The sequence below is a fragment of the Mustela erminea genome, chromosome 7 (assembly GCF_009829155.1).
Source record: "Mustela erminea isolate mMusErm1 chromosome 7, mMusErm1.Pri, whole genome shotgun sequence".
Taxonomy (NCBI): Eukaryota; Metazoa; Chordata; class Mammalia; order Carnivora; family Mustelidae; genus Mustela; species Mustela erminea.
Genome location: NC_045620.1, coordinates 14,917,634 through 14,929,368, shown reverse-complemented (window position 1 = coordinate 14,929,368; position 11,735 = coordinate 14,917,634). Strand labels below are relative to the sequence as shown.

General features: G+C 47.5%; 1 protein-coding gene across 2 annotated transcripts; it reads left to right on the top strand.

Moving 5' to 3' along the window:
- Nucleotides 1-3,309: 3,309 nt before the first annotated feature.
- On the top strand, nt 3,310-5,889 carry LOC116594907 (antileukoproteinase-like). 2 transcript variants are annotated; one of them, XM_032350550.1, is made up of 4 exons: nt 3,310-3,425; nt 4,279-4,470; nt 4,865-5,014; nt 5,642-5,889. In XM_032350550.1, exons 1-4 carry the CDS (start codon nt 3,341-3,343, stop codon nt 5,668-5,670), a joined length of 456 nt encoding a protein of 151 aa, XP_032206441.1. In that variant the 5' UTR covers nt 3,310-3,340; the 3' UTR covers nt 5,671-5,889. The 2 variants fall into 2 exon arrangements, with proteins under 2 accessions (XP_032206441.1, XP_032206442.1); XM_032350551.1 differs by having other exon boundaries at nt 3,311-3,425; nt 4,309-4,470.
- The last annotated feature ends 5,846 nt before the right edge of the window (nt 5,890-11,735 follow it).

The following is an 11,735-nucleotide window of genomic DNA, read 5'->3' as shown; positions in this document are numbered from 1 at the left end:
GTGGGATCCCATCAAAATTAAAAACTGCTCTTTGAAAACCACTGTTAAGAAAATAAGGACAGGCCACCAATTGGAAAACTATTGGCCAAATGCATATCTGATAAAGTATTTGTATATAGAATATATAAAGAACTTCAAAAATCAATAACAAGAAAACGAACAACCCAATAAAAATGGGTAAAAGGTCTGAACACACAATTCGCCAAAGAATATATACAGTGGCAAATAAGCACATAAAAATAATCATTTCATACACTATGTATTTATTAGAATGGCCAAAAGCAAGCAAACAGACAAAACCACACACACACATACCACACACAACATCAATACCAAGTATTGTTGCTAATGCAAATCAGTTAGAGCTCTGATGAGAACCCCCTGCTGATGGAAATGCAAAATGGTACAGCTACTCTGGACATTATTTGGCAGTTTATTAGAGTTAATGTATGTTACCATCTTACCTATCAATCCTACACTAGATATTGCCCAATAGAAATGTCAACCACATGCACACAAAAACCTATACATAAACACTTATAACAGTTTAATTCATAATCATGGAAAACTGGGAGCACCACCCAATTCCTCCAACTGGGGAATGCATAAAAAAACCAGGACGTCTCTGCAAAGGCCCCTTTTAAGCAAACAGTCTTGAGCAGTGGAATCCAAACAGACCCATCAGGTGATTCACCTCGGAATATCCATAGGTCCTGAGTAACCAATGCATTACTTACAACCAGACACAGTTACCAAAAGAGGGAAGATTCCATACATGGCCATACTTCCTCATCTCCCCCTCCTTTAAAAGCAACACCCATCCACTACCCAGTGGCAGATGGTCTCTCCTCTTCTGTGCTGCCCACTGATCCCTTGTGGTGTAATTCAATACTCTTCTATCTCCTTTGCTCAGCTGTGGGTGAATTCTTTCACCACCTTACCATCGGCTTCCACCTGCTTATCACCCCACATTTGGGGACCACCATCTGATCAAGAGAAACCCTATTTAGACATCATAACTTATCCCTGAGCCACAGAACAAACTCCTGGGAATATAGACGTTCTGCTAAGTGTAAGAAGGTTCAACAGGTCGTGGCCTGTTCAATCCCACTCATAGAACACCCTCAAAAAGGCAAAATTTATAGGGACAGGAAACATATCAGTTGTTGCCAGGGGCTGAAGGTGGACCACAGGATCGACTCCAAAGGGTGCATGAGAATTTCAAGAGGGGGATGGAACGGTTCTCTCTCTTGGTTCAGGTGGTGGTTGTGGGGCTGCACGCCTTTGTGACAACTCAGAACCGCACACTAAATTGGGTGACTTTTACAGACCATGTACACACAGGCTGTCCTATTTAGGACCTTATGTTCTCATGGAGAAGCATCTTCATGAACTGGCACTGACCATTCTCAGTGATCAACCTCAGTGCCAAGGGCAGGGCAACAGGGGAGGGGCTCCCAACTGGGAGAGAGAATCTTATGTCCTCAGGGATCCTACTGAAAGGGGAATAATGCTTAGTGCTTTACCTGGATGATTGTGCATCTTCATGATAAGCTAAGTGAGATAATAGGCTTTCTTTTTAAATATCTTTATTTTTATCAAAATGATACATGCAGATAAACTCAAGAGTCACATAATCTCACAAAACTTGTGACAAACAGCTTACCAACCCTCACCCTTCCATGCTCTCCCTTCCATTAGTTATGTGATGGGTTTTCTTTAATTAATTTATTTATTTTAGACAGAGAGTATGAGTGAGGGGAGGGCAGAAGGAGAGGGAGAAGCAGACTCCCCACTGAGCATGGAACCCAATGCAGGGCTCCATCCTGGGGCTCCAGGACCATGACCTGAACCAAAATCAAGAGTCAGATGTTCGACGGACTGAGCCACCCAGGCAGCCCATTTTTTTAAAAGCTGTATTTATTTATTTTTTTATTTAAGAGAGCGAGAGAGAGAGAGAGTTCTGTGATAATTTGGTGAGATCAGGACTCTTAGTTACCTTATTATGACTCTGTGGACCCTCGTCACAGCTGAACTAGATCATAAACCAAACTACTTTTCCTTTCTGGCACAACTTTTTATTTTTTAATTTTTTTGTCATGAAAAATTGTCAGGTTTTATGTTTGCTTGGTTTTCTACGTACATATCACTTTTCAACCACAAACTCTTTATTGTGTTGTCAAAACCTCCTCCCCGTGTTCGTCTGTGCCAAATGTGCTGTGTTAACTTCACCTTTCAGAAGATGAATTTCCTGGAGCCCTGGGGCCCTTTCCGGTCTGAACTGGCCCCCCTGTGTTTCTGGCACTCTGCTGTCACTCTCAGATCTTCTGTCACCGCATTGTGGTGGCTCCCTTCATTTTTCCCCTGCATTCTGGCTTCTCTATCCCCTGCATTTTTTTTTCTTGGTTACACCTTAATGGGCTTCCTTTTGATATTTGGAAATGTTCCACTCGAACTTCTTGCCCCATAGCCAATGCTCGGTTAATGAGAACCTTCGTTATAATTATGAAAGCACAGTGGGGGTAACTTGGGGTGTGGGAAAACTTTTTGAGCACGTCAAACGGCACTCCTTGCACTCCTTGCTTATCTGGCCGTCCAGCTGACTGCTGGGAAGGGTCCTATCAGTTCATCTCAAAGAAAGGGGCTCAGATGTGGCTTTGCATTCACTTCACCTCCACCCGTCACTAAGGGGTGTGTGTTCACTCTGTTCAGTGCCCTTCCACCCCCTTTCTCTCTGATCCTGCTCAATGACCCAGGCAGGTAGCGCTACCCCCACCTCACAGCTGGGAAGTTGGAGGCCCCAAGTGGTTTGGGTTGCTCTCCCTATCACCAGTCATGCCATTCAGGCTCTTTGAGAAAGCCCCGTGGGATTGGCAGAGTACCCATAACTCTGGGTATTATGTGGCCACAAGTCCAGTGTCGGCAGGTGAAGGCTTCACCTGAAGTCTGGGAGAGGGAGTGACCTTGAGTAATTGGCAGCCGGTCCAGGAGTGTGGGAAGGTCAAGGCACACAGAGAGGCTCCTTTGTAATGACTTCCAGTTCTGGCCTGTACGTTCCCCTCCAGGACCCTCGCCAACTCCACCGCAAAGGCCCAAGGCAGGTGCTTCCAGAATGGTCTCCTGACAAGCCTGCGGACACCTCCCCCTCCAAGTTCCATGCGTCCCTCCCCAGGCTCCTGCCAACAATACTCTGGGTGGTGGAGTTACTGTCCTCCCCTGAATTTCCGGCTTAGGACAGAACAGCGGGGAGGGCCCCGGGCACGTCTATAGGAACCACACCCTCCGTGGAAGGTATAAAGGGAAAGGCTGGCACTGACCACCCCCACCACCTGCTGTGACGATGAAACCCGGCAGCCTCCTCCCCTTCATGGTGCTCCTTGCCCTCCAAATCCTCAAATCCTGGGCTGTTGAAGATGCTAGCAAAGGTGAGTTGGAGTGTCTCTGGACATATCCAGGTACCAGGGTCCCTGATGGCTCAGCCAGGTGGTACCTCCTTCTTAGTCCAGGAACTGACCTTGAAGTCACCTTTCCCATGGTCTGGCCCATGGCCCTTAATTTCAGGCACCTCTCTGAGGACTTCAGCTAAGAGTTCCTGAGCATCCAGAAACCCACCTTTCCCCAGATGGACCCCATAACCCCAGCCCCTGTATCGCTTGTCATTGTCTCTCTGCAACTCCTTCTCTGCTCTTTGCTCCATCACATTATTTGGGTCTCTGTTTCATTTTCCAAAATGTTCTCTTTTACTCTTACTGTTTCTTTTTTAATGGTCACTCTGTCTCAATTTACTTGCCAGTTGATCTGCAATCTGTCCTGATGAGTTGCCTCTCCTACTACTGAGGTCCCTCTCCACCTCCTTCACAGTGAATGGTGGGCCAGGAGCACCTGACCATGAGCTCTGTCCAACCATGTACTGGAGCAGGCTTATACTGTTCACGACAGCTGAAGGTCACACTCTCAAGACTTTTGAGAGCCAGTGAACATCATGTTGGTAGCCTGGAATCAGCCACAGTGGTGATATTTACACCACAGAAATTGGCAAATGCCCAAAAGTTTCTCTAAAAACGTTTGCCAGCACCCCACCGTCTATACCTTCTTTCTTGCATTGACTCCCTCTTGGTTGAGTGGCTGGCTGAGCCCGGCACCGCCCCTCACCTGCTTTCAGCCTGGAAACCCAACAGCTCCCTTTCTTCCTTTGGGGTCGGCTGCCCGAGTTTGGTTTTTCTCCCATCCTGGGAAGGTGGTTCCTTGTCCAGGATTGTGGTTGTGACTCAGAATCAGCTTCCTCTTCTCCCTCGTTCTCACCCTTAGAAAACGCCAAGCACGGAGACTGCCCCTTCACACCTCCTGTGATGTGCTTTGTGTTTGAACCCCCTCAGTGCCAGAGCGACTGGCAGTGTCCAAAGGAGCAGAAATGCTGTCGTGAATATTGTGGCATCAAATGTGTGGATCCTGTAGACCCATCAAAGCCTGGTGAGGCAACACAGCCCGGGAAGAGGGGACCAGGGAGATTATAGCTTAAGAACACATATCTTGGAGAAGTAGCAGGGGATCCCCAAAACTGGGCTGGAGGGTAGGGCCAAACCACAGCTGACTGACTCCTGTTCTCGGTGAGTCAGTCCATGAACTGGTGAGCTAGTCAATGAGTTAGCCACTCATTCAGCTACTGAGTCACTCTGTCTGTTGGACACTTATAACACTGGTTGTGTTCCCCTTGGTGGAACAGGCGCTCCATCAGGACATACACTGGCCTCAGTTTGGCTGCGGGTAGAGAGGAAGTGATTGGCACGTACAAATTAGAGATGGGGTAGGAGGTGGGGTGCTGTCTAGCGGGCAAGCCTCTGAGTTGTGCTCCCATTCTCACCAGTTACGGTCAATCCTGGGAAATGTCCAGTGGTCACTGAGCAGTGCAAGAGGCCCAACCCCAGGGACTTCTGCCTGAATGACGACCACTGCCTTCATGGTCTCAAGTGCTGCAAGGGGGTATGTGGGAATTCCTGTGTTGAGCCAGTGAAAGGTAAGTTCTTGTACAGAGCCACATCCCCAGTGTCCTACCAGGGTGCCACACTGTGTGAATGAGGAAGTTGCTTGGAATCTCCCTTTACACCACTTGCCCCCACTCCAGGTAGATCCACTGTCTGTCAACACCATTCACCCACAGTTTCCTAAGCAAGTGTTTCCCAGGGTCAGGTGTGAGTGACTGCTAGTGCTGGCCCTGGGAGGAAAGGCTTCTTGGAACGAGCCAGAAGAAAGGAGCCATGATACAAGAGGCGAGAATTTTATCTTTTCACATCACTTCTGCCTCTGACCCACCATGGGACTATGAGTGACTGACTGCACCTTCCTTAGCCTCAGTGTCCCCAGCTGTAAAATGGATACAAGTATTTCCACCGAGATACTAAATGTAAAAGCAAAGTGCTGTGTGCATAGAGAGAGTATTGCTGTGGTGATGGCCTTGATTGGCTAGGTTGTCTGGAACCACAGGAAACCCCAGTACTGTTTTGACTATTCTAGCCCCGTGTTCTCTCTCTTCTTATCCCAAGGGATGTAGGGCCCACTGACAGGGGACCCTCTGGCTGGGAGGAAAGTAAAGGTCCCTGGGACTGTTCCTCTGGTGAGGCTCTATTTTATTTTCTTTCCACAGATGTATTCTTGCCAGTTCAACAAGATTAGGACTTCCCGGTACATGTGGTCTGAGGATTCCTTTGTTCCCCAAGCCCAAGAAAAAGGAAAGTGTCTTGATGCAGGTGTGGCTCCATGACAAACACCTCCAGGGTGCTAAGGTTGGGTCTGTTTTATCCGTGTATGCCCAGCATCCAACGTGAGACCTGGCACACAAGAGGAAATGACAGTTCGTTAGTGAATAAATAAAGACCCAATGTTTTCTCTGTATTTCCATCTTCAATCTTCATCTGCAATCTTGACTCATTGCATCTGGTCTAGGATGGGAGGGGTGGGTGAAGAATGACATGTGTGCATGTATGGGGTTTCTCTCCTAAGCTAGGAAGTGGAAATAGAGCATTTCAGAGCCAAGCAGATATGGTTTTGAATCCTGTAGTCTGTAGAATACTGGCTCTGTAATTTGGGACACATTTGTGGGACTTTGTCCCACTGAGCCTCAGTTTTTCTATCTGTAACATAGGGAGAATAGCAGTGTGAAGTCCGTGGAGTGGAGCATGAGAGGCATAATGTGTGAACTTATGAGCCCGACGACTGTCACCTGGTGACAGGAAAGGTGAAAAGCTGCTTGAGAATGGTGAGGTCCCCCAGCACCTCACCCTCACTCCCAACCTCACTGCAGGGATTCCCTGAGTCAGGGGTAAAGCCATCAGGTAGAGAATGAGAGGCTCCTCATCTGGAAAAACTGAACTACTCCAAGGAAAGATCCTGCAGTGAGAGACAGATGGTGTTAAAGATAACTAACCTTAGCAATCACCAGTACCCGTGGTGTCTGCTTTTCCCTGATCACCAGTACCCATAGTGTACGCTTTTCCCTGGGCACGTGGCTAGGCTGAGTTGTTCACCTCCCTTTTCAACTGAGTGTAGTTGGTTGTACGCTCTGGTCAGTGAAATGGGAGTGGGAGTGATGTGTTCCATTCTGGATCTGGCCTATAAAACTCCCTCAGCATCTGCGTGTGCCACGGAGAGGACATCAGGACCTGGAGGAAGGAGCCTGGGGTTCTGAATTTCTGGGTGGGTCCCAGCCACCCTCTGCACTTGCTGGGGACTACGCCATAAACAAAACAGCCCATGTGTACTGAGTTAAGGCACTGAGATTTGGAAATCACGTGTGACATGAATGGTACAGTTCCTGACCACTGTTTGGAGTCCAATGTCAGCCCACTTGATGGCCTTGCCTTTGGGTTCTTCATGATGCCTCATTTCATCATGGATCCCCTATGAACGTGTTTCTAGTCCATCTCTGGGTGGGGTTGGGGGTGGGAAATGAAGTGAGAAGAATCTGAAACCTCAGCTTTCCTCTCTTGGGCCAGATGGTCAGTTGTAGATGAAAAAAAAAGTTCCCTGATGCTAGTTTATAAGCAAGAGACCCTGATCAGGGTTAGACCTTCTCACCCAGGCATTTCCATCTGTAGCTCCGCCAGAGCTGCTGGAGGAGAGGCTGGTTCTCCCCTCCCTGCTCTCTTAGACTGCACAGTGATGTTCCTGCCCCTGCTCTGGGTGCCAGGCCTTTTGGGTATCCCCACAGATCAGCCCAGATCTCTGGAGGATTCCCCAGATGTTCCTTCCTTCCCAGCTCTCCCCCTTCTCTTTGAATCTTTTCCCTTCCTTATGCAACTCCTTTCCCTGTACCTCTATATCCCCTTTTCCTGGAATGTGCCAGACCTTTACTACAGGAATACCGTGTATCAGTACATTATCTGCACTTCTGGCTTTTGGTGGGGCTGTGGGGGACTCAAATTTCAGTGTCTGTGGATTCTGTGTGGTGGAGCAGTGATGGTCTGGAAGAGGGGAGGGAGAAAGCAATCTTTTGGGTGGTGGTTAAAGGGAAAAGTGGCAGTCTTCCACTCTGGCTCAAGCTTACTCTCAACCAGCTTATCTGAACTCAAATATCTGGACCACAAGATTAATCTTTCCCTGCAAGTCTTTCAGGATTTTTATGAATCTGATCTTATTACATGGGGTCTATTCATTCTGACCTTATTGTGTTAAGAGAGCATCTGGCCCTCCCCGACTCTGGATACATTTTGAACTTGACCTACATTGACTGACAGCTCTGTACCCAAGTCACTTCTTGCCTGTCCCTTGGTTTTTTTCCATTCTTAGGAAAAGGATGGAGAAAATACTCTCTCATCCTGATTCTTTTCAAATAGATCTCCCTTTGTGGAAGTTAGCTGACTCAGTCTCTCGAGGTACAGGCAGCAGGAGCATTGGGAAACCACCTGGCCGGGCTTCAGGAACAGTGGTTGTCCCCAGCTCGGCTGTTGACTCAGCGGTGACACTGGGCATGACCTCTCATTTGTGTAATGAAGGGATGGATCAGCCAACTTCCAGTGTCCCACTTTGTTCTGCTGTTTTACAAAACTAATGACTCACAGGTTACTTTTGAAGGAAAGCCCTGGAAGGAAAACCTCATCCTGCTCTAGGAACTCCCTGAAGTCCATGAACTCCCTCCATCTCTTGGCCTTGGCTTAGCTTCATCTTCTCTGGTGGCTGCGACCACCTTCCAGAGCACCTGCTTGCCTGCTGATTGCGACTCAGGAGTGTCCCAGTCAGCCACAACTAGAAAGTCAGAGACCATCTGTCTGGTAACAACTTCTTAGGGTACAGATGGAGAAACTGAGGTCCAAGGAGACAATGTGCCCAAGATCCTTATAGCAAGTCAGTGGTGGGACTCAAAGCCCTGCATTCTTTTTCTTTATTTTCAGGTTTATGTTTTTCAGATGCTATAGTGGTTGCTGTGGTGTGCTTGCTGTCCAGATCCTCCCACAGGACTGAGGCACCCAGGCCTTCGGGCGCTGAGAGCCTTGGCGGCTGACGCTCACAGCCGAGTCCCTCCCTGGGAATTTCCCCGACCAGAGGGAGGTGCTATGTCTGAGGGTACACCCCCTTCCCGGGCAACCTGGGGAACCTGTATCCACTGACTGGTGGATGTTGGGGCATAAAGGCCAAACTCCCCAGTTCGATGAGGGACACCTCTTGAAGGGGCCCTGCCACTCCCGAGGTCCTGGTGGAATCGACCGAGGCTTTGTTGTAACTGTGTCCCACGTCCGCTTCTCCTACACAACCAGCCTTTTGTACCTCTCACTGCTGTTCCTCTCCGAATACTCCCCAGGAAACCTCTTGCACATAAATCGCTGCCCCGGACCCACTTCCTGGAGCATCTGACCTAAAGAAGATAGTAAAAAAGACCATCCAATAAAGACATTTACCCAAAACATGCAAAGAACTCTTTAAAAATCAACAAGAAAACAACTCAATTAAAAAATAGGCCAAAGACCTGAACAGACATGTCACCAAAGACCATATACAGATGGCAAATAAGCACAAGAAAAGATCCTCCACATCCTATGGCGTCAGGGGAATGCAAATAAAAATGGGATACTCTAGACACCTGTTAGGGTGGCTGAAATCTGGGACACTGACCACAGCAAGTGCTGGTGAGGATGTGGAGTGATGGGACCTCTCATGCATCCCAGTCTGGGGGGGAGGGTGTGCCTTGTTCTTTCTGATTCAAGTGCATTTTTCCTTGATTGCGATTAAACCCGATATACTATTTCAAATATTTCTTTAATTTTTTAGAGGAGAGAGGGGCAGAGAGAGAGAGAGGAGAGAGACAGAGACTCTCAAGCAGGCTCCACACCCAGCCCATGAGTCCAAGCAGGGCTTGATCTCATGAGCCTGAGATCATGACCTGAGCCAAAACCAAGAACTGGATACTTAATGAGCTGAGCCACCCAAGTGCCCTTGATATACAATTTTAGATTTTTTTTTTGTTTACATTATAACCCAGTCTCCCAGTGTTATACAAGCTTCATAAATGTCTTCATCTTCATGACAGCAGAGGTCATGTCCATCTGCTCTATGAATGTTTGAACAGCACACACTTGAATGGACAGGAAAAGTATGGTTCAGCTGAACTCAGCCAATGGCCACATTGTTGCTCATTTCAAGGCTATGTCATCATTTCTGTAACTCCACAGGACAAACACTTTGTTCCCAGTCCTTGATTTCTATTGTAGATTACATACCTATGTCAATCTTTGTATGTGGATCATTTTTGTCTTTATTTCAGATTTTTCTGCTAGGACCGATGTCTAGAAGGGGAATGTACTGGGTCAAAGGGTTTAGATATTTTTAAGGCTGTCAACAAAAATCATTCTCTCTGTCTGTTCCCTGCAAAGCCTTTATGAAAATCAAATGAGGCAGAGGATATAATTGATTGTGTTAGGCGCTTATGGGGGTGCTTGGAGACAGTCAGCCCTCGGAAATTTTACCCACCTTTGAACAAGAGACATATCACACTTACATACAGAGACGCACAAGCATGCCTATAAACCTCCAGAACTATAATACAAGTGAATCCATTTTCTTGGTACAGACCTTCTTGCCTACATTAAGTACATGCTCTCCTGAGCATCTACAAACAGGCATGATAGGCTGTTAAATACTAATGTGCACAAGAACCTTAAATGCAGATTTGGAGGCAGTGGGTCATGGATGGGGCCCAAGCTGCCATATGTCTCAAGCTCTCAGGTATCCCAAAGCTACCAGCCTGGGGACCACCACGTAGGTGGCAAGCAGGTATAGAACAAAGACACAACAGGCACAGAGAAACACTCATAGACATAAATAAAAACCCCCATATGGGCACTAATTTAAAATGTCTCAGAAATGCACTAGGAAACAGGACTCGGACTTCCCAGGGCAGGGATCCACGCTTGATGGAAACAATCTGTTAGCACCTACCTAGAACCCAAGAAAAGCTATGCTCTGTGAGCTCATTGGGACTGCACTGAAATCCCACTGGTCCTTGCCAAGAGAGGAAGGAACAGATAAAACGATGGTCAGTGTTCAGTAGTGCCAGCGTGGGGTGGGACAGAGAAAGACAGGACAATCGGGACATTCTCTCCCTGAAGTAGGTGCTTTTCCCACAAATGGGGCTTGGATTCCTCCTGAAATGCCAGATCCAACCTTTTTGGAACCTGGCAGCCTTCCCTTCCTCAGTACCATGCCTGAAACAGCAACAAGCTGACCAGCTGCCCCCAAGTCAGAAAGGCTGGCAGTGTCAGAAGGGGCACTTGGCACTGTGGCTCTGGTTCTATCCCACTCGTGATGTCCTGTGAACATGTGAGCAGGACCTTGCCCTTTCCTGAGCCCTGGTCTGTCCACCTCTGCACCAGGGTGAGACCCATCACCATCCCTTATCTATTTCTTTTTTTTTTTTTTTTAAGATTTTATTTATTTATTTGACAGACAGAGATCACAAATAGGCAGAGAGGGAGGCAGAGAGAGAGGAGGAAGCAGGCTCCATGCTGAGCAGAGAGCCCGATGCAGGGCTCGATCCCAGGACCCTGGGATCTTGACCTGAGCAAAGGCAGAGGCTTTAACCCACTGAGCCACCCAGGCGCCCCTCCTTACTCATTTCTTACTTCCTTTCTCTCACCCCCAACTCAGACACTTTGCACCTTTGTGTTTCATTCAGTTGAGAGCCCAGGGATCATTTAATTTAGTCTCTGCAGTGTATTCCAGGGAAACTGAGGACCTAAAAGGAGAAAGCACCGGTCCCCACTTTTGGAACCTGCGTCCCTTCTCTCAGTTGACCTTGTAGCCCCAGCCGGTGAGTTCCCCTAAAATGAGTTTGTCTAACGAAGAAGCCAGCTCCAGATCAGCTCCTTTTTATGACCCTGAAACAACTTCTCACGCGACAGAACACATTCAGGCTCTTGAGAGAATGTGTTCTCTTCGAGGGGGTGTGTCTGCCTGCTTCTAAGATTTTACCATATTTTTCCCACCAGTTTTTTCACTGAGTAGCTTCTTATTTCCTATACTTCTAATGTACAGACCTGGTATATAATTTGCCGATATACTCATAACACCTAGGTATATTTAACTAACCTGTGGTAAAATACGGCCCAGGGAGAAAAGTGTCTAAATCATAAAATGTGCAAATATAATGAATGGTTGTAAAGCAAATCCCATGTAAACACCACTCAGATCAAGATGAAAAATAAGTTTGCTGTGACTTAGAAACATGTTCCCAGCCATAGCTCCCTTTC

What these genes read in the sequence shown, in the direction of transcription:
- LOC116594907 (XM_032350550.1), top strand. Translation starts at nt 3,341, where the DNA reads ATGAAACCCGGCAGCCTCCTCCCCTTCATGGTGCTCCTTGCCCTCCAA. An exon ending in TGTTGAAGATGCTAGCAAAG is followed by an intron (nt 3,426 to 4,278) that starts GTGAGTTGGAGT and finishes ACTCAGAATCAG; the next exon opens with CTTCCTCTTCTCCCTCGTTC. An exon ending in CTGTGTTGAGCCAGTGAAAG is followed by an intron (nt 5,015 to 5,641) that starts GTAAGTTCTTGT and finishes TTCTTTCCACAG; the next exon opens with ATGTATTCTTGCCAGTTCAA.